The sequence below is a fragment of the Amblyomma mixtum genome, chromosome 6 (genome assembly GCF_055824585.1).
Source record: "Amblyomma mixtum isolate Tamu chromosome 6, ASM5582458v1, whole genome shotgun sequence".
In the NCBI taxonomy this organism is placed as follows: domain Eukaryota; kingdom Metazoa; phylum Arthropoda; class Arachnida; order Ixodida; family Ixodidae; genus Amblyomma; species Amblyomma mixtum.
The window spans coordinates 133,906,398-133,929,480 of NC_143017.1; the positions used below are offsets into that span (position 1 = coordinate 133,906,398).

Genomic DNA, 23,083 nt, shown 5'->3' on the forward strand with positions numbered 1-23,083 from the left:
TACTCTTCGAGGCTCGGGCGGGAGTGCTGCGCACTAAGAAGTGGCAAGCCCGGATTGCCGGCCAGGACAATGCGGTCTTCTTGTGCACGATGTGTGGACAGGAAGAGGAGACGATCGAGCATGTGGTGCTGTCATGTCGATCGCTCCACCCCTGCCAACCGAGTGGATATACCCTTCCGCAGGCGCTAGGTTTTGACACAGGGCAACCGGCAGAGGGCGGTGCGGGCGACAGTGAAATGAACAACCAGGAAGCCATTACCAAGGCCAGGGCGGTCGAAACAACAAAGCGCCGCCTTGAAAATTGGAGTGGACTGAAGCGTTAGGTAGTGGTGATAACACGGCGGGACAGTCTTCGCCGTAGCGTCACAAAGTTGGCTAGGACGTTCGTGTAATGTCCGCCCGTTACAAAGGGATAAGCCCCAAGTCCAATCCAATCCAATCCAAAGATGGCCGCGCGCATGGACGTTTCGTGTATTGTATGGATCCTCCATGGTATGGATGAAGGAAGCACGTGGACAACATGTTGAGTAAAGTTGACAAAGCTTGATCAGGAACTGTGACTGACTTTTATGTAGATGTAAAGACGCTAAATGTGCTGCAATGTCGAAGTCTGATCTGAAAGAAAGGTGAGAATTCGCCTGAAGCTGGCACTGAAATCGTAGTGATTGGTCACTGTATGTTACAGCTTGTGTCTGATGCTTGGCTTGTCGAAACTAGTTTAGCATACTGTATCACTGTGGTTCTTCCCTGCTACCTTTTTTGTTTTATCTCATCGCTTTCAGTTTCAAGCTTCAAGAAAAATATGATGCCTTCTTTACTGGCCGATTTGTTGAGGTTAGTATAATTTTGTCGCTACATATTTGCCAAGCTACAATGAATTAAAAGTGATTTAGTGTAGATTGTGAGTGCATGTATTTGGTAAATCTGCAAGTAACCTGGAAAAGAGCTCTTACATGCTGTGGTGGTTCACTGTCTTGTCCGTGCGATGACGTACGGGTAAAGTGAACTAGATTCACTTTAGTGCGGGACGCGATGTAAACTTGCACCGTGGTGCAGGACATGTTGAAAGCAGCCAAGCATACAAGCTGGGAGTCAACGCTGGAAATAATCAAACCTCTTTACTTCTATTAGCACCGCAAAAAAGCTATATTTCATCATGGTTGAGGTGAAATTAAACTTGGGAAGCACTGTTGCCATGGTGGTTATCGTCTTTCATAATTTTAAAGTAGCTGGGCTGTTCGCAGTAGCTTAGCGGAGAGGTATCTTCTAAACGGTAGCCATGGGAAAAAAATGAAAGCAGAATTTGAAGGTGGAAGAAAAAGTCGAGTGGGGAGCAGTAACGAATGAAAGAACCAGAAAACACCGACCTCAGAAATCGAGGACAGGGCGGATACATTGCTAAAAATGCACTAATGTGACAGTGCTCTTATCGCAAAATGTTTTTTGCATAGAACAAAAGCTCTATGTTTTAATGCCTGCTGCCAGTTTCTCAGCCATTATCCGCGACAAAACTCTACAGACTGCATTAGGTCGTCCAATGTCTTGTTTTTCTTTCACTTAGTGGCCTGGAAGTGGCAATCATCTGTACTGCCAACATGGCACTAGTGTCAAGGTGCTCAGCGTGGAAGATGGCAAAGTTTACAAATGCTTTGACTTGGTAAGATGCTAGGAAACCTCTGAATGCTTTGTTTTTTTTTTTTTTTTTACGTCACTTGTAGTGCCAGTGCCACCTGTAGTAAATACTACTGGTTTGTCTGGAGGAGCAGCGTGAGTCTGAGTGAGCGCTGTGCTTTCTGAAGTTGAAATCAGTCAGTGGAAAACAAAATTATCCAGACCATATAGGAGCATAGCTTGTTGCCAGTACTGTAAGTTAAGTTATGTCTTCTGCTTCCACTGCAGTGGAGTGCCCCTGGCTGCTTGAGCTGAGCATCCTGTAACTTTCTGTTTAACTTGCTAAAATTAGCATGCCTTGTGTTGTGGCAATGAAAGAATATGCCTAAAAAGATCGATTAGTTCCTTTTGAAAAAAAAAATGCAATGTCACATGGCTAGTTTTCACAGTGTGTCAAAAGCAAATAAGCTTACCAATTCAACATGTGAAAGAAAAGTGATCGCATTTAGCCTTCATTGTGAAACATTGTTGATGGTGACTAAAAGATATTCATTGAGTACACTTGCTGCAGTATACTTAGTCATGAAAAAGCCTGCTTAATGCTAGTGAGTTATCAGTGATTGTGGCTTTCAGAGCCTTGTGGATATTCCTTTTCCTTGTGATGTGGAAGTCGCTGCTTTATGAGCAGTTTTGAAGCTGACAGTTCACTTTTTCCTAAATAAGGGAGAAGAGGAGGATGTCACGGCTTTCACTGTAAGCACAGATGAGACAACGTTGGCTGTGAGTGGGAGGAGTGGGCTGCTCCGTCAGTGGGATCTCCAGACAGATGCCCTTACCAGGACATGGAAAGTAAGCAACTTCCCTTTGTTGTTTATCTTTAGTGCTGTCCATGTAGTGAAATATGTGTTGCCCTTATGTACAGTTGTGAAGCAGGGTAGATAGCTTGAACTGCAAGTGACATTGGAATCTTACTTTAAAACTGGTTTCATCAAACTCACAAAAGCGAAGCACCTTTGTACCTTGTACCTCCACCTTCTGCCTTTCCATTTCATTAGTGTTGATGGGTTGTCACACTATGCTCTAACATAAGGTAGGATAATTTGGAAGTGTTTTCGACACCTCAGTCTGTTCATAATGAAAACGGATATGTATGCTGTGCCAGACTTTATTATGAAACACACCACTTACCTGAGAAGAACATATTGACAAGCTAGTTGGTGCAATCTATCATAAAGGGATGCTATGGTCAACTGAAGAAGTGAATTCAGAAGACAGGTGCAGGTTTGTCCTGTGTCCTGTCTTCTGAATGTGTTTTTTGTTCACTTTGTTCCAGGGTGCCTTTTTGCAATGCCAGAGATACCACAGTGATACGGTGGCATAGTTGCTGTGCCTGACATTTGCTTTTGCAAATCTGGTTTTCTCAGATAAGGGCACTAGATCTCACTGCTCCCATAGACTCACTGAGCCCTTTCATGCAGTTTATCATTTGTCTGGCTCTCAGCTGACCATGAAGGTTTCATGTGAAGGGCATGGCTGTCTATGAACTGTCAGGTGCTAAAGCGAGCGGATGCCGAGCAGCCTACGGCAAAACTGCATTGTAGTGCCACTTCTCAGCCACATCGGGGGTCAAGATAGCCAATGGGGTGCCCTATTTTTTATTTGCAGGGTTGTCAATTAGCTCGCTTCAACATGTTGTGCTCCTGTTTGGTGGCATGCCGAATGGCGCCACAGTTGAAGCGAGTCCATGGCACTTTTTTTCACAGCCAGCTTTTACAGATTGTACAGTCATGATATGTGACAAAAGAGCTGGCGCTTAGCACTTGGTGATACTGTTCGCATTTTAATCCTGCTTAGTGTGGCTAACTTGTCGAGGAAAGACTTCTTTTCTTTCCTGGCTGCTAAGGCGCCATTCGACGTTTCACCAAGCAGGAGTGCAAAGCATCAAAATGAGCGAACTGACATGCCTGCACATGTAGGAAAGGGTTTTGCATTGGCTGTCTTGACCTCAGATGTGGCCAGGCAGTGGCTCTGCGATGCAGTTTTCTCGCAGACACATAATGTACGCCGCTTTTGCTCCCGAAAGTACTGTGCTCTTTGTGGACATAGGAGCATCATGATCTAAAACGCATTGACAAGAACAAACAAAACGGCTTATATCTTTGTCGTAGCAAAATAAATAAATGGTTTTCATGAAATTTTGTGGCATGAAAATTTTAATTTGTAGAGGTAATTTGCAGGTAGAAGGGTGATTGGAAAGTCCATCCATGTGAAGTTGCTTGAGAACTGCGATAGAGTGAGCATGACAGGATGACCACGGTCATGCAAAGAAGGGCGCATTCTGGCGGATAAATAGTGCTTGAAGGATTGGGATGAATGAACGCAAAATAAACGACATGGCGCTTCCTTTTGTCTTCATCCTTTGTGCACTGTTTATCCGCTAGAATGATTTACCACCAGCTATCTGAGATTGCCATTCTCGTGCAAAAAAGGGTGCAAGGAGGGACAAGATGTGACAAAGGTGATAGAGAGTCATATGCATGACAGCAACAGAGCATTAACTTCAGAAGAAATACTACCAGACATTGTCCTCATTGCATGCAACCTTACAGTGAAGGCTTTTATTTGGTACACTTTGGTGAGCTACATATGTTTTTGTGACCTCCGGTTCTGTATGGGGCTGCTAGAAGTACTGTTTCCAGTCAGAAAAATGCGTAGAGATGGAAACAAAGTTGTGTGACATACCTCCTGATGTGTGTCCGTGTTTGTTAAATGTCTGCTTGCTTCTTTTTTTCTTCTGTCTTCTTTCTTGTCCTCGGCGCCGCCAGTCTTTTCATCAAGGTCCCGTGTCCTGCATGGTATTTGACGCGACGAGCACTCTATTAGCAAGTGGTGGCTGTGACTCAACAGTGAAGGTCTGGGATGTCGTCCGGCAGTACTGCACTCACCACCTGCGAGGGGCACAGGGTGTGTTCAGGTAGGGGGCCACTGTAGGCTGTCAGGTTGTTTAGTCTCAGATGGACAGTACTTTGCTTTCTTAATATCCACCTGACCCAGTGGAAGGATTTGCTGTCCAGTGTGGGTTCATAGAAGATGAACATTGCATGCTAAACATAAAACGTAGAAAAATACCTGGTAATGCATCGTGTAAAAGAAAGTAAGAATTCTGTCAAATGCTTCTGGTGGAGAAAATATATTCCAGATTTGTTGAAGCATGTATGAGTGGACTTGTGATTGAAAATGCAGCACTCTGTGGCAATAGCTTTTTCCTTAGAGTCTCTGTTCAGTAGAGGTGTCTTATCTTAAACTGCCAGTTTTGCTAACTTTGTAATCTTCTGGTATGGATAGGTTGTAGAGAACAGCGATACGATATGTCTTTTTTATCCTATGCTCACCATCTTGTGATCGTACGTCTGTCTATCTGGACTACCTCGGTAGCAGAGAATTGACATCCGTAGTCGCAATCGCTGCTGGCTCTTGTAGTGCAGTAAGGTTGGCAGGAAAGAAAGTGTGTGAATGGACTGGCAGTATGACTTCTGCTGTGTGGATCACCTGGTTGCGGGGAGCCTTTTTGTGATAGAGGGAAAGTGGATGGCCAAGGAGATGGACAAGAAGGTGCTTTCTACCTTGCAGCTCTCCATGTTGTTAGTGGTTAATGGATTTTTACGTGCCAAAGCAACAACTTGTGATGTGGGACACACCTAATTGAGGGCTTCAGAATAATTTTGACCATTTGGAGCTCTTCAACATGAATCAAAACTTCATCACATGAATGCTTTGTCATTGTGTCTTATGGAAATTGTACCCTCTTCAATAATGTTGGCGTGTGAGTAAAGGAACTTCTCAGAGCTTTAAGTACAGACCGCTGTTATGCGGAAGGCCTTTAAGAGCCCTTATTTGCCGGAATTAACATTGGAGATGTGTGGCCATTGCCCCTAGGTAGCTGTTTTGAGTAGTTTCTGCATGTTTTGTGCATCCTAGACTTTTTCTGTCACCATGCAGTGTGGTCAGTTTTCATCCCAAGTCACAAGTTGGCCGACTGTTTGGGGCAGCTGACGACTACCACATTCATGTCTGGGACCTGTCCAAAAGCAACCTGGTGGGTTCCCTCGAAGGGCATTTCTCTGTCGTCACCGATCTGCAGTTCCTTGAGGAAGGGAGCAGGCTACTCAGGTATGGTGCAAAAGTTCTTTTTCCCCCAAATGCCCACTCACGGTCATGGTTCTAAAGTCACTATGCAAGAGCATAGAGTTGATGCGGCTTTTCAGGCATACATTTTTTTCATTAGTGGCTGGTCACAATCCACCTAATGGTATACAGTAAAACCTCGTCCATATGTTCCAGGTTCATACGCTTAAAATTGTGGGAATTAAAAATGTTCCATAGAGTTACGCTATTTTTCTCCCGGTTATTATGTTCTCTGATTTCTCGGCTGCTGTGTTTAAAATTTTCACAAATTCTAGTTGTGTAATGCGTTTGGCGACCAACCGCTTATGTGCAAACATGTAAGTTAGCGAAATATGGGGCACGTGACATGAGGTGGAATACAGCGGCAGCCACCCGCCGTAGTGGCTTCTTTGCTGTGCTTTGATGCAAGGGGATGCAGCACAAAAAAAAGAAAAAGATATTATTTTGTTAGTGTGTCAGAAAGGATGGGTGGGAAAAGATGGGAGTCTGAAATTTGCAGCGTTTTTGATGGTTGTTTGTCAAATTTTTTCATTACATAGCAGGTCATGGGTATTACAGTAAACATTCCCTTGAGTACGCCATCCCTCTCCTGGATTATAGCAAACATGCACGCTCTCTTGCAAATATAATTTGCTCAAGGCATTTACGATAACTAGAAGCATTTTGTTGTACACTTTGTGGGCGAATCTAGGCTGTGACCACTGAAGCTGACCTCAGCCTAGCCAGAGTGTTCACTGAGGAAAATAGACATGTTTCATGCTCGTAATTTGTGCATAATTATTAACCTTGGTGTGGATTCATAGCTTTCCACTCTGTCACATCACATCTTTGTTGCTTGTGTGCCTACAGCTCAAGCAGGGACAAGGTTGTTATCCTCTGGGACACTGATGCATTCACCTCACTGAAGACCATACCAGTCTACGAGGTAAGGTGGCTTCGCATAACGTTATCTGCTTTCTTAACAGAAATATGCTGTTAACCTTCGCATTTATTTGTCTTTCAGTCTGTGGAATCTTTAGTTGTCGTGCCTGATTCCTCTCCGGTTAGCTTCATCACAGCTGGAGAGAAAGGTAAGCTCACATTTTTGCGTCAAGCTTGCTTGTTGAATTGCAGATTTGCTGCAACTTGTGGTTGTGCTAAGATGAACCCGGCAGCATATGAGTGGGTCGCTCATTTCTGTATGTGTAGTTAGTTTCTAGAGCTCAACTCTCAGGCACTCGTTCCTGCGTTGAGTCACATGGCTTGACGTCGGCCTCAGTGAAACTGAGCGAACGAGCGCATCCGAGGATAAAAGAGAGAGGACACAGAGCGTAGCGGAGGACGAAAGACAGCGATATTGAAGATAGTGTGTGGGGAAAGCGAAGAATGAGGGAAGAGCAGCAGCGTGAAATGTAGAGAACTAGAGAGAGCTGGTTGTTTGTCCGAGGCGAGTCTCATCGGTGGCAGAGAGCTGTGCATGCTGCTCAAGTTGAAACCCAGAGCTGCTTCTGTCCGGCTCTGTGTGTTCTGTATGCGGTCGCCTACGATGCAAGTGCCAGAGCAGCTGCACTGTAAAATCACATTACCGAGACTGAAAATGTCAGCTAATTTTTTACTTGTGTATGGGCTTTCACTTGTACAAAATGTCAGTTGTCTCTACTGCTCTCTTCTATCCCCTCTCTATTTTTTTTTCTTTCCCTCTTCCTATCACACGATGCCTTTGTATTTCTGCTGCCTGCCATTCAGGTGGTTGCAGTTTTCTGTGGCTGCCCCTCCCCTTTCTTTTTTCTTTCTTGAAATAAATAAACCACTGCCACCACGTAAACCCTCCCTTTAATGTTTTCTTTGCATTTGTTGCTAAGAACTATCTTGTGAAACTAAATAACTCGGGCTTTTTAGGGTTATCAGTGTATTGATGCTTTCATCCTGAAGCAATCAAATGTTGGGGAAGAAGCCGTAAGATATTTTGTTGCAGGGATTGAGAATAAGTAACAGTAAGTGTGGTGCTAGTTCCGATATTCTTGTTAAAATTTGTTTACTTAAATTGAAATTTTAAGCTTTTAAATTGAAACTTTATTTCGCATAGCTTACTGGATGGCTTACATACTGACTTCCCTTCATTCAGGGCTGCTGCGGACGTGGAACTTGAACACGGGCGTCTGCACGCATGAGCAGGACAAAGGACCATCTGGGGAGGAAGAGGCCATCACACGATTGCTGATATGTCCGGAGCGCAAATCCTTGGCGGTCGTTACCTTTGACCATAACATCACCCTGCGCTCCGTGGAAAACTTTGCAATTGAACGACAGGTATGCGTGTGCATACCTTGTATGCAGTTCTGCCAGGTTTGGAAAAGCATGCACGCAGCAGCGCTCTTCCTGCGTGTATTTTATATGGACAGCTGTCTTGCTGCATTTGGAATAACAGCTCGGGCACACCTATTGTCAGTCATGCAAGCATTGAGCATTTTGAGTCGCAGCATTTCTGTAGAGTACGAACTGTTAGTAGATGCTAGCGAAGTTACTGTATAGTGTATCCTTTACTATGAGTAAGGCATGCAGGTGCACATGTGTTAACGTTGAGACTTTGACGAGGTTGTCTAAACGTTCACACCAACAAAGTACCTATGAGCTCGTGTCACAAGTGAGCCTGTTGCCTTATGCCTATGCTAGAAATGTCCATCTCTGCACTTACTCTGGGATAGCTGAATGATACCATAAATATAGATATACTTTAGAATAACCATTGCCCAATGTATCGGGTGCTCTGATCTGTGTTTCGTGTGTGTCTTTCTTCTCGTAGTTTGTTGGGCACAACGATGAAGTGCTGGACATGCGCTTTCTGGGCCGAGAAGAGGCCTTCCTGGCGGTGGCCACCAACAGCCCCCAGGTGCGCATCTTTCGGCTGGACACCTTCCACTGCCAGCTGCTGAAGGGGCATGCAGACACCGTGGTCGCCCTGGACACGTTCCCCTGCGACCCTACGCTTCTGGCCACTGTCTCTAAGGTCAGTGGGCTCTGCTTTTGTGTGGTGCCTTAAGCCATGAACTGCAGTGTGTGTACTGATCGTTTTCTAGGAAAAAGGACACCGTGTTTGCAAGTGATGTTCTTTTCTGGTAGTGGTGTACAGGGCTTTTGGAATAGCAGAACTGGAGATGGTATATACCTCACTATGCTTCAGATAATTTATTACGGCACCCTTTTTCGCTAAGTTTCACTTTCAGTTGAACCCATGACCTCCGCAGGACTGCTATCTGTGCGATGCAGCTCTTTTTTCTTTCACTTTCTGTAAAATTATCTTCTGTATAAAGTGAGTACTCAGCTATTGCTTTCTCTGATTAACACCACTGTAAGAAATACCTAAAATGTTGCCATTCCTTTGTACTCTTTTTGATTTTAATGACTGTTTGCTTCTTTTTATTTATGTGTGTCCTGACATTAGTGATGCATGATTTTGGTTTTTGTGCATTTTTGGTTGCCATTGCAGGACAACACAGTGAAGCTGTGGAGGCAGCAAGATGATGGGTTCATAGAGTGCCTTTTCACGGGGAAGGGGCACACCCAGGCAGTGGCTGCCGTGGCCTGCTCTCGGTGAGCGAGTGTTCGTTTGGCGTTCTCGTTTAAAAGAGCGTGTCTGGAGTGTCATTGAGAGGATGGCCAACAGACAGCTATGTTACACGAAATACTCACTGAAGGCTGCCATAGCTGATTCAGTGGCCACCATTTTTAACATCTCGAAGGACCACATGATCTGAGCATGCAGTCGTTTTTGAAGCCGAATTGAACTAGTTATTGTTGATGGCAGCGGCTTCATTGAATAATTTTGAAATAGAAGCAGTAATAGAAGCAGTTCCCAAATTTGGTGGAATTAAATCTATTTGCGTCTTAGATATAGCTCTTTACTTGAATTCAGCTTAGTGTTCTCAGGTACCTTGCGCACCGAGTAGGCAATGCATCTTGGTCTCTGTGGATAACACCAGATGCAAAGCATCAGCTACCCAACATAGAGCATCATATATTTCCATCTAAACTTAGTAGCAAGGTGGCATTGGCTTTATTTTACTGTTTATTATCTTATCCTTCTTCTGTGCAGCTTGACAGCGTCATTCCTGGTGACAGGGTCTCAGGACACGACTTTGAAGCTGTGGGCTGTGCCTGAGCGGCCGCGGTTGGTCAGTGTGGTGGATCCGTGTGCAGGCGCCTCCATGACCTCCCAGCTCACGGTCGTCGCGCATGAGAAGGATATTAATGGCCTGGCTGTCTCACCAAATGACCAGCTTATTGCCTCGGCATCACAGGACAAGACTGCTAAGGTGACTAGACTTCTGTTAGTGTTTGCAGAAGTCTATTATGTTTTCTACAAGTTTAGAAGAAGCATCATTACCGCAGAGGCTGCTATTGGTTGTGATTTCCCACCGGGCACTGAATGGCGAGCAGAATCCACCTTTTTCATGACGCGACTGCACATGCGCCCATCCCCTGGCGGCGGTGTCGCGAAGCATACTGGAAGTGTAAACAAACCAACTTCCTACGCGGGGTGCGTTGCTGCAGCCGTTGGGCGTTCAGCACGACGCGTTTGGGGATGCCTACGACTTGTGTTGCATACAGCTGCAATGGCCAATATGTAAAGGGAATCAAAGTCGGGTTTTTTTCGCTTTCCGAACGCTTCCCTGGACCGCCTTCGACGTGAAGTGTGGATAAAAGCAGTTCGCCGGCTCGACAATCGTGGCCGCCCTTTGGCACTGTCAAGCACGTCAAGACTGTGCGGTAATCACTTTGAGACAGGTACGGACGAGGCACTGTGGTTAAATGCGTGTGCAGTCGATCATGATATCTTTTGTTGATGGGCAGGAAGGCCTCGGATGTTACCGCGGCACCCAGACTTCTGATCGCTGATCTCAAGATCGCGGTTTCGATGCAGACCACGACAGCCAGATTTCAGTGAAGGCGAAATACAAAAGCACTAGTGTGCTGTGTATGTCACTGCACGTGAGAGAAGTCCAAGTCGCATATATTAATGCGGAGCCCTCCGCTGAAGCATTCCACACAGCCCATGTGTCAGACGTTAAGTCCGCGTATCAATACCATGGCGTGCGCTCATCGGCGGCAACTGTTTTTCAAGAAACAAGCAAAGGTGCGCTGCGGCGGTAGACTCACACGCTTTCAGTTCGTCACCAAAAATGGGTTTAGGTTTGTATCTGGGTAGGGCAGAAACTGAATCGGGCATATTTATGTTATCTCCAAAAGTTTTGCAGCGCGCACATCCGTACAAATCTCTACGGACGGGCGGACGGTAGAACGGAAGAAACAATAGCGGACACCCGAGGCAAAAATGTCGCCATTTCATCTGTTCCTACACTAAAACCCTGCAAACTGGTATCGCACACCAGCAAGCACATACGAGTTTGCACATTCAATATCGTGACTGTATGCAGACCGGCCTTCGTGCAACTAGGCTGCGGCACAATGTGATAAAGCTAAACAGCACTACCGCTAATAAATGCGAAATGATTGGGGATATTTCATTGAACATTACGTTCCGAATGTAGCCTTCATCTTTGAAGTGGCAGCCCTTGCTTAGCTGGCAATCGCATCTGTGGGAAAATGGGAGATACTGAAGAATTTGCTCTTCGGTGGGCACCTGCCTCGGACTTCGCACCCAGCCATCAGTCAGACCTAGAAATCCTCCTGATGCCAAGTGCTGCCCAGGACACGCCATCGTCGACAGATTCCAACAAAACATGCTCCGCAGCGGCACTCAGCCCGGCCGGGTTGGGCGCGCAGTACCCTTCCAATGAGCTTCCAGCGTTGTACGCGAGGTGGCAGTACAGGAAAAAGAAAAAGGCCGATTAGAAGCATCTCGTTTACTGAGAGCCAGTTTGCCATCTTTCTCCCGCCCATGATCATGTTTGAGAGCGTAAGGAAATATTGTGTATTGCTGCATATAAGTTAACCTCGATACTTGCAGCCCTCACTGCCCCCTCCCCCTCCAAAAAAAAAAGTTGACTACAAAAAAAAAAAGTCCGCAGAGACACTTAAGATTGCTTACATGTGAGAAGGTGTAAATCCGCCTACTCACTTAGTGAACGCAGTCACCTCACACTATTATGTGGTGTAACATGATGCCATGCAGCTGGAAATTCTACCTCTGCATGGCTCTACGTAGCCGCCACCACACCTCTTCTGATCTGCACTCCAACTTCGTGAAGGCAGTCGCCGCCATACCGCGGCCCACGCTCCACCTTGAGGGTATGACGCGATGGTTAATGGGTTAATGCCCATATATGCAGAATTAGTCTTTACATTCATAGATCCCTGGGAGTCCTCATACCACTCCTAGCGCAGTGGTGCAGCCGTTAACCGGTGCGCCACAGCTCTGGGATTGGCAGGTGCTGCCACTGGTGGGACTTGTGCGATCCAGGTTATCCCGAGCAACCTTGTGCAACCAGTCATTAATTTAACCACCACCTGCTAGGTTGCATGGGGACGCCACCTTTTATGGGTACCATCAAGTGTTATCACACTCGCGTGCATGAGACAGGTTTTCACTCAATGGGGCAAGTAATTACACCTTAATGTAAGTCGACACCGCCTTGCCAACCAGGGTAGCCAAAGCAGGAAGGTGCGTGTCTACATGCAGCGTTTTCCTCAGGATGGCATTGTGGCATGTGTGGAGCTCATACCAACAGACGTGAGGCCATCAGTCGGAGCAAATGAAGAGCACACGCGACAAAACCGTGCACCTTCTTGCTGTCCACGCTCTCGGGCATAGTCGAGCTGACTGGCCTGGTAGAATCTATGAAGATAACATGCAAGGTGGAATAATAGAAACATTCCCCTATGCTCCTTGGTTGCGGTAGCTGTTGGCTTCCTTCATTTATCTGTCATAGCGAGCCCCTCATTTTTTTTCCTTTGCTCAGTTTTGGTAGCTTACTGTGACGGGGTATGCCGCTAGCTGTGGAAGCATGCTCTGATCCGATCCACAGGTGTTATTTCTAAGTAGTAGAATAACTTTTATTTGGCTCAGATTTATTTCGTATTTTTTAATTGCAGCATACATACGCTGATCTGTTTGCGCTGCCATGGGTTCAAAACTCACTCGCGGCCACAGAGTGTTGTGCCGTAAACTGTTTTACATAGTTGGCCAGTAAACCTGCTGGCAGGTTGCCCACTACCTGGTCGCACACAATCAACAACCCAGAGGCGTTGGACAGACTGCCATTGGTGAAATCTGAGATTGGGGGTTTTGGTGCTAGTGTACTAAAAGTTGTCCGTGAGTGTATATTAGAGATTTGCAATTGCATGTCTTTTGACAGGTGGCATTGCAGCAACTGTTCTGTATGGCTAATAATTGGAGTAAGCCCCCCCCCCCCACCTTTCTCCTTGTGTCTACATCGGAGCATTGTGACTGTAGTTTTGTTCACATTGCATTTTTCTTATTTTTCTATTCTTATTCCACAGTTGTGGAATGCAGCTGACCTCAGCCTTCTGGGCACGTTCCGAGGCCACAGGAGGAGTGTGTGGTGTGCCAGCTTCTCTCCCGTTGATCAGGTTTGCATTTTCCTAGCTTTAATAAGTTCTTGTTTTTGTTCTGTTTGTTTTAATCATTAAAGCTCTCATCGCTTTTAGGAAGCATTGCAGAGGGAAGAGATTGAAGGACAGGTGAAGGTGAAGTGCAGTGTTAAGGTCAAAAATTCGAACAAAGCAGAGGACACAGTTGTAGATAGTTGAGCACATAGTATGCATCAAAAGAAAAGAAATGCAAGCAAAAAAAATTTACATCAAAATTAAAAAGCAGAGGGTTCTGTATGGTTGTCAGTGAAGCACTTACTAGCTTCAGCTTGGAGTTCACTGGCAGGCTGAAACTTTGCCTGAATGTCAGACAATGTAGCAAAGCTTGTCAACTGTCTGTCTGTGTGCATATTTTGTACTAGTCTGCGTTGTGTATTCATCCTGCCTAGTTTTTACTGATCACTCTTGTCATCCTTCAGTTTTTTTTTTATGTCTTTGTACTGATATGTATCTGGTATTTTGTATGGCTCTGTTTTAGCTATTCATGCTTGTTGCTTTGTGTATTTTTGATAAAACTGTTCTCAGAAGTATTTCATTACTGCCCATGGGCTGAATTTGGTAAAGCATCTGTTCTAAATGAGCTCCCAAAATAAATTTTGTGTGTGCCATTTTTTTCTTTAAAATTTTTAAACGCGTAAAGATAATTACAGTCTCAATGTTGACTATAAGCTGTGTGCCTCTTGTTACCTGCAGAGCGAGAACTCTATTTAGGATGGTGCTGCTTGTCGGGCGGCACTAATGGTGATGTGTTCGCATTTCTCTGGATTAATGAAGAGATGCTTTAGTGGCCTTTTAAAGCAGCACAATACACAGCATAATCCTGCTGTTACACTCCCAGGGGCTGCATTTTATGGGCTGTTAATGGGTTCCTGAGCCAGTCCCAATCAAGTTCCCATAGAGGCAGACAATGATGTACATTTATTTCTTGCACACTTCCCAATCACTGTTTCCCAGCTGGTACATTGTTTTTTTTTTCACGGTCCCATAAGAGACGTAAGAGCGGGGTTCTACTGTATTTGAATCGATATAAGTGTATATATAAGTGTTAGTTGATGATGAAAGAAAAGTCATCAACGTTTTCATGGCGGCTGAATTACAATTGTTTTCTTTAATAGGTGCTGGCTACTTCATCTGCTGACACAACCATCAAGCTGTGGTCACTTTCTGACTTCTCCTGTGTTAAGGTAAGACTGTTTGGTTGTAGTTGTCAACGCTTATACATGCTCAGTTTTGTGCTGCACATTTGAAAACAGGTATTGAATAATTTGCACGATTCATACATTGAAGACTGTCGGCACTTAATGCTTCTTTGTGTTATTATGACTGGGCTGTCTGAACCACGCTGACTTCATGAATTACTGAATTTGCCCAATTGTAACATGACCACGATTCTAATGCAAGGGTGGGTGAGAAGTGGGCATTGTGGGTGAGAAATTAGCATAAAAAATCACGAATAATGCAAGCGTTGACTTTGCAGGCACATGAAGAAACACGGAACGTAATGCGAGGAACTTGCACACAGTAAATGGAAAGATGGGTTGAATTTTACAAATAAAAGTACAGCAAAAAAATGGCTTTCTTGTGGCCCTTTTGTTTCAAGAGAGCCACATAAAGCATAATCCGATTACATCGATACAAAGATAAGCACGGAGCCCCACTGTGCCATCACTGCATTAAACGTGCACTTTAGAGGCTTCGTCTTGAAAACAAAACTTCTACCTGTCACTGAACTGTGTGGTGAGTCATGCCTTCCAAATGTTGGTGGCTGTTCTCAGCAACATTTAAACAAGTCGTCATATTGTCACGGCTTGACGTACAGGCCGGCGGCGAGAACAGGTGAAGGCAGGGAGCACAGAAAAAACAGGGAGGTCCACCCGCAGCAACGTCGTCGTCGGCGCGCAGCAAACACTCCTCGTCTTTTTCTTCCACTCGCGACAGTATTATGCATGGAGCCGTCGCAAAATTGTGACTGACGAAACAGATACCGATTCTGAGGAAAGTAGTGAGAGTGCCTGCTAACTCTTCACTCAGACCGAATTACTGCTCTATAGCTTGCGATATCGATGGTGCTGTGGACTTTGATGAAGTCTGCTGAACCTTACTAGAACGAAATGAAGGCCTTTGCGTCTCGCATATTCTACTGCGTTTCCTCGGGGACAATGCATTGAATTCTTGCTGCATACGCAAGTGCACTGACTTCTCCGGTCACAAGTTTCTCGCTGCTCCACCACTGTTCTGATATATGGTGTGCCGTGCCAACCTCTTCACTGAATATTTGTCGCTCGGAGCTTTCATTTGTCAGCCATTGCTGCATTCTTTTTTTTTTTTTTCCCCCGTTTCCCAAAGTTGGGGGCTGACCTGCACAACGCATCAACCAATATGCGAGTAAATAAGGCATAGTCTGTTTTTATCTCCACACAGCATTCGATTATATTTGGGAATATTTTATTATAACTTGAGGAGTGACTCTTTACTTCTATTTTCGGTAAAAAAGAACTCTTATTACATTGGAGTAAATATGGTACCTATATATAAACATTCTTAGTTGCATGTTAAAATCTTACTTAATTATGATGTCGCAGTCGCATGACTGGAGCGTAACTGAAACAAAGAGAAAAGTTCCATCTTATTTTTGCTTTTTTAAATTTTATTCTTCCTTTCTATACCTTTCAGACATTTGAAGGCCATGAGTGTTCTGTGCTGAAAGTTATCTTCGTGACTCATGGAATGCAGCTACTGTCAAGGTATTTATCAGTGGTGAAAGCTGGAGCTGAGTGCTTCATTTTTTGGAAGTCATTTTCACACTCCGTGCCTAGAGATTTTCAATATAGGTACTTTTAGCATAGCGTGCACTACTATTACCGCTACCACTTACCGTGAGGCGCCTCTGCGCTTGCGCAAGTCACCTTGAGGGCGCCAGATGGCGCCATGTTCCTGTCAACAGGATGCAAGCCTGCTGCATTGGGATCGGTCGGTGCTTGCGCAATGGTGGAACGCGGAACACGGTAAGCGGTAGGGGTAGCGGTACACACTATGCTGAACGTATCTATTATATGTCTCCGCCTTGGTCTCCTTGCTCTGCCATGTCAGCGATATTGTTTTTTTGCATTTATTGGATTCATGGCTGACTTTGTAGGCTTGGCTTTTGATGGCTAAAGTGCTTGACCGGAAGTAATGTATGAAGCCTATAATATTGAGCAGAAATGTTTTCACTCAGTTTAAAAACATTACACAACACTTTCAGACACCTTGTATGCTCACTGAGGCTCCTTAATAGCAATTTTTTATTTTTTTTTCCCCTGATAGTCGTTGCTATCATTTGTGAATGACATCATTTTTTATTGGGCAGCACCGATAGTCCTTGGTATCTTTTGTGAATGACATCATTTTTTATTGGGCAGCACCGAAAGAGACCGAATGGCATTCGATACATTGAATGCTATTCAATTCGAATGACATTAAATCTTCCTGTTTGACAGTGGCATACAGTAGAATATTGGTGGCACAAATCTCATGGGATCGCAAAAAATTTATATCATCTGAAATTTTGTGTAACATCCAAACGAACAAAATTCATATGCAGAGTGTAGAAATTGCATTTACGCAGATCGTTTTATGGCTGACGAGATCTATTCACAGCCATGCGGCCACAGCATGTGGCAGTCGCGACGTCGGCAATGAGTGGGCTGCACACTGCTGCTCACTGCTCACAGTGCGTATCGCATTATTAGTGATCACAGTGTTGCTGCTTAGTGCTCGAGCGTACAGTAATGGCTCGCGTGTTCGTATCATCTGTAGTGACACGGGAGAAAGCTCTCAACATTTGAAATTCCGCACGTTGTACAAAATGCACTCAGGCCGAAGAATGTTACGAATTCGTATCATCGTGAAATTCATGTCAACTGTGTTCTTGTCACCGAGGTTCTTATGTATATTGGTGTAGAAACAAATGCAGTTAATTTAAAAAAAACTGCCAATATGAAGTGTGTCATGTTGCTGCAGGGTGCCACAGCACTAATCGTGTGCTTTGTGCTAATCGTAGTATGGCGAGAATTGTAGGCGCTGACAGTGTTTGTTTTTCTGGGTATGTTAAGTAACTCACTGTTTTCTTACTCGTTTTTTGTTTGTTTCCAGTGGTGCTGATGGCAACTTGAAGCTGTGGAACGTGAACGCCAACGAGTGCGTGCAAACATTAGACCAGCACGAGGACAAGGCTTGGGCGCTGGCAATCAGTGCTGACGAATCGTTGCTCATCACTGGTGCTGCCGATTCCACCATTTTAGTCTGGAAGGTGCGAACCCTTTCCCGAGTATTCCACTGTAACATTCTAAGCTCAGGCTGCTTGAGATGCAGTTGTGGCTCAGGCTTCTCATGCATTTCCAAAAAAACTGGAATTGGATTTTTGAGCAAAAACTTGAAAATACATATTTGTACCAGGCCCGAGAGCCACAAACTGTGAACTAGAAAATATTTCGAGTGATGCAGCTGCACTCTGAGCCTGTGGAGCAAAAACAACCTGTTAGTTAATCAAGCTGCAGAGGACTACAGCAGTATCAGGTCCAGCAGGAATATGTAGCGTTCAGGTCTGGTATAATATAGACTTACTCACTGTGAAGCCCCTTTGTAAGCTCCACATTGAGCTTACGCAGCTTGTATTTATGCAGAGCTACTATGTAAATTACTGAGTGAAAAGTTTTTACTTTTTTTCACTGCCAGGATAGAGCAGAATTACTTTTTCCTGTGCTTAGCATTTTAAGATGTCGCACATTTAGTTTCAGTTATCATTAGCAGTTGCTTTGTATGCATGGATTATCGTGAGAGATGGGTAGCAGTAGTAGGGCACATCACATTTAGCCTACTGATGGCTATAGCTTTTGTTTGAAATTGCAGATGAAATGCTGAAGAAACAACTGCATTTATTAGGTTAGATTGTTGTAAGAAAAATGGCTTCTGTGACTTTGGTGCTCAGCATCATGTTGAGGGACTGCAAAGTTGTCACTGTAGATGTCCTCAAGTTAGACATTACAGTATCCATGAATCAGGGACTACACCACAGTTAGCATTATTGAAAAGCTTGAAATAAAGAGTACCATACTTAGCCCCCTGGTCCCCTGTTTGGCAGTAAAGCCTAATTAGGCAGTAAAGCCTAACAGGGCCTATTCTAAGAACAGTAGTTACTTGGTTAAGCAGTTTTTTTCACCCCTGACGAGTTGTTTTGAAGGGGCATTGCGTGTGAATTTGTGTGTGTAGGTTTGTGACGCACCCTTCATTTATTTACCTTTCAGGACTGCACTTCGGAAGAGAGGCAAGAAGCTTTTGAAAAACAAGAGGCGTTGATCCTACAGTGAGTTTGAAGTCTTTTTTTTTTTAGTCATTCTTTTTTGTTTTGGATGAAGAGGGTATCTTAAGAGTTGGCTGCTCCCACATATTTGTATCGTTCAGCTATAAATCTTCTAGGTTCTCCTCGAAAGATTTTTTTACAGGTAGACATTCAACAAGTCCACTCATTGGGGGCAGGGATGAATGAGGGAGGGGTTGAGTTCCACTGCTGAATAAAAGCCCCTTGGAAGTGTTCTTTGGTAGGCCGCTACTTTGAGCCAACGTTGCTTATGACATATGCAAGCCTTCCAGTATACTTAAAGCATTAGCACTTAATTTTTCATGCATCATTTACTTTTTCAGTCTTGCAGTTTTGAGTTGGGTTTGATTTTGTACCATGTTTCTCCACCATTCGAAATGTGTGACAAATTTCAATTAGAAAGTGCTAGGTCATTAGCAGAAACACTTAGTAATGGCATTTTTCTAACAGCAGCTTATTTCACAGTGAAAAAGAGATTAAAATTTGAAAACAGTGCGTACAAAAATAAAAATGTCTCTGTTGTTTGGCGTGAGTGCCTTCTTTGAGAACCCTTCATGCCAGAAACAGCTACTGCACCAAGTGCTCCTTCTTGAATTGCGAGTTCACTTTCCATGCCGATGTAACATGTGAAGCCCGAGGGTCAAACTGGTGAATTTCATTGTTATAAAACATGGAGCACAGAAACATGAATTTACTTGAGCAGAATGAGATGCTGCATGGCTAGAGGGCTGTTTTGCAGTGTGTGTAAAATCTGAAACTGCTTGATTAGTTCCTACCGAACAGGAATCAGTGTGATGAAACCAGGAGCACCCATTAGATGGGAATGCCTTCACCTTCTTCCTTCTCCATTTTTCAGGGAGCAGCAGCTAAGCAACTTGCTGAAGGAAAAGAAGTGGACCAAGGCCTTGCAGCTGGCTCTGACATTGGAGCATCCATTCAGGGCACTGAACATCATCAAAGGTGTGTGGTGCCTATTCGTGACTGTTAATTTGGCTTTTTAAGGTATAAAAAGAAAAGAAAAGCTTCAGTTATATCATGAGACCCTTCTGAAATGAACTTTGAGATACAGCTGAGGATAACCTGTCTAGGATGTAGTGGTAACAAGCAGGTGCTCTATTGTGACAGCACTGAATGCGAGTATTTGATCTTCCTGTTCTATTCATCCTTCTGTCATTGCTCTTTTTATTGCTGCAATTTGTGATTGATGCTTTCATTTTGCTGTTTAGTATTAAGCACTAATGACAACTGACAAGGTAAAGCATTAACAAAAAGTGATGCTAAATTCGTCCACTTTGGAAGGGGTCTCACTTGCTTACATTGCTTCCCACATGGCTGGCTTTGCATTTTTCCAGAGATACTCCTTGAAGACAGAAGTGAAGATACACTGACAAGAGCCTTGGCACCACTGAGGGATGATCAAATTGGTGAGCCTATTGCATCCACTGCCTCAACACGCAAACTTTTGACCTGAGACTTGTACCTGGCTGGCAGCTCCCACATTTACAGTTTAGGGGAGATGAACTCTCCAGTACTGAAGGATGCCGAACATACTAAACAGAGCTTTGCTGGGCATCCATTCTTTTCACTTTATTTTTGGTAATTGGATAATGGAATTCACTTAAAACTCGCTTGAATAAAAAATCGTTGCTGATTTCACTGGCCAAAAATTAAAGTACAGCCAACTCTTGATAATTTGAATTTGAAGCGGTCTTAAGCTTCGTTCAGATTGTGTGAGGGTTAGATTTGATCAGTGCCTTTTTAGCACACTTGATGTTGATATAGGAGAGGTTAACCAGGTTTCATTGTCGTACATTGAGCTCTGGACAAAGCGATGCAGATGCACAATACACGCCACTGGTTTGAATGAATGAACAGAGAATGGAAAGTCATTGCATGCTCTTAGCAGTGAATATTTAATATAGCATTACATCTACCTCTGCTTTGATAAGGGCCTTTACCTCCATTTTCCACAGATTTGCTTCTCAAGTTTGCATCCACCTGGAACACCAACAGCAAACACAGCGCGGCAGCACAGGCAGTGCTCAATGTTGTGCTCAAATCTCATTCCCCCAAGCACCTGCTGGGGATGCCCGGAAGCCGGGCCACCATTGAAGCCTTCATCCCCTACACAGGTCAGTTCTCCTGGTGCTCGTGTCATTCCGCTTGTGCAAAACCACTACTACTGTAGCACCCCCCCCCTCGGTATCTGTTGTCTTTTCAGTTATTTTTGCCTATTTGTTTTTCCATCTTGCAGAGCGGCACTTCCAGCGGGTTAGTAGACTCAAACAGCAAGCCATGTTCCTGGAGTACTTGTGGTGCAACATGAAGGTGGCAAGCCTAGATACAAGGTATGTTCATTGTGTACCATCATGTACAGTGGTGAGCAGCCTTGTCTAGAGCGCTTGAGCAGTGCGCACTTGGTAAGAAAAACCGAAATTAGAGAGCAGAACCTCATTACAGGGCAAAGTTTTCGTGCCTGCTTTGTTTACGAGGCTATCTGGCGCTACTTCCGTGCAAGCGTTGCAGCTGGACCCTAGAGGCTGCCACAAAATCTGGATTTGTTTGCAAGGAAGTGCACCGCCCGAGCGCTCTAGACAAGGCTGCTCACCACTGTACGTGCTAGCTGTCTGTCACGGTTGCTGGTAAAGCATGAAGACTGCAGGATGGAATGAGATGGTGGTGACATTACTGAGTGTACCCAGAGTTTACGTTAATACATTGCACTTTATGGCATATGAAGCAGGTGGCTAGCACCACATCTAGTATTTTGATGCAGTACATTGGTTCATTCGTGAGCCCAACGGTAGGGACCATACATAGAATCAAGGACAAGTGTTAGGCTCAATGGAAGCAGTGGCAGGGTTGAAATCTGGTGTGGTGTGGTAAGCTGGTTCACAAAGATAGTAGTTCTGGCGCAGTACTCGCAGGAAGAGAATTTATTGTTGCTTGTGCTGGCTATGTGTGGTAGGGCTGTGAAAATGTCAGATTAGTAGCTTGAAGAGTTCAAGGGTAACTGTTTTCTGAAAGGAAAGACGTTAACCTTTATAAATCACTTGTTAGGCTAGTCTTTGTCTTTTGACAGAAATTAGCCAGATAGCAAATTGAAACCCTTTCATCTTTGAACTGCTATACAGAATGCTTGTAAAGTCGTCCCTCCCTCTTCCACTTCATTGTAAATGATGTGCTCGTCACTTGATACACTTTGCAACATTCTTTTGCATGTTCGCAGCAAAATGTGCCATTGTCCTCAAATCAGCTTTTTTGTGCTGCATGTCACTATTTATTATGAAGGAGCAAATGTAGCTTAACTTGCATTCAGTTGTTTATGGTCTACTTTCTTTTTTTTTTCCAGAGAGTCAAGGCCAGAGTGATGATGAAATTCTGACATCAGTTCTGAACTGTTAAGAATTACATCGTCTTGTAAATAAAAAGATTTAAATTTGAAGGGTTTAACTGTGTTGAGCTGATAGTTCTGTTTTTTTTTTTTATGTACAAAAGACTGGGAGCTTGCACGACTGGGCAGTGAGTATTCATCGAGGTGTACATTCAGTCACCTGAAAGCCTAGACAAGTTCAGAAAGTAAAGTTGAACATTTTTGGGCTTGTCAGGCCCTTCTTTGATAGCAAAGTTCTCTTGGAAAGCTCTTTGGGCCTTTTTTTGGTGTTTTAGGAGACAATATACGTCTCAGCTAGTGCTAACTCCAAGGCTTGACCATGAATGCATGCAGATGTTTCACCGCAGAGGAAGTGGTAATCATTCCTAAAAGTAGGTTTCTTGAGTTGTGCGTGCGTCACACGGCGGCACACGTATCATGTGGTCTTTCGCGGCACCCAGTTCGCCCAGTGTACCGGGCTTGAGTGTCTAATAGAAAGACAGCATGCAACTCGTGCACTTGTCGGCGGGGCTGCATATGCCCCTCAGCTGCGTGGTTTCGGCATGGCGTGTTTGCATGTCCTAAATTCATTGCGCTGCAACGCGGAAGAGAATCACATTTGTGAAAAATCTGAAAAGTGATATGGAAATCATATATAATGACGAGTTGCAAATCCTTAAATGAGGTGCCTGACTGTAAAATTAAAGAAGTTCACTATTAAATTTCAGTTAACAACCTTGCTAGTGAACACTCTGAGCAGTTTTATGATGTTTGCCACCAGTGCGAATACTGTATCAAAGAAATTGTACGTTTAACTCTTAAAAGTTTTTAGTAATTACTAACAGTCTTCAATGAAACATGTTGTACAGTCATTCTGAATATAAAACATGAACAGGATCGCGAAATAGTTTGATGTATCGATACTTTGATGTATAAAAACATGGCTGTTGATAAGCTTGTGTGCAACCAAAGCGTAACATTTCGGTGCACAGATGCCAACAGCA

General features: G+C 44.2%; 1 protein-coding gene across 1 annotated transcript; it reads left to right on the plus strand.

The window, feature by feature from the left end:
• Window positions 1–489: 489 nt before the first annotated feature.
• Window positions 490–22,151, plus strand: LOC149340439 (transducin beta-like protein 3). The gene is made up of 22 exons (XM_089549212.1): window positions 490–626; window positions 783–834; window positions 1,562–1,657; window positions 2,335–2,460; window positions 4,437–4,585; window positions 5,611–5,781; window positions 6,646–6,721; window positions 6,800–6,866; window positions 7,901–8,085; window positions 8,579–8,782; window positions 9,263–9,366; window positions 9,869–10,088; window positions 13,237–13,326; window positions 14,463–14,531; window positions 16,021–16,091; window positions 17,482–17,638; window positions 18,633–18,691; window positions 19,563–19,666; window positions 20,059–20,130; window positions 20,680–20,838; window positions 20,961–21,054; window positions 22,059–22,151. Exons 1-22 carry the CDS (start codon window positions 601–603, stop codon window positions 22,075–22,077), a joined length of 2,370 nt encoding a protein of 789 aa, XP_089405338.1. The 5' UTR covers window positions 490–600; the 3' UTR covers window positions 22,078–22,151.
• Window positions 22,152–23,083: the final 932 nt, after the last annotated feature.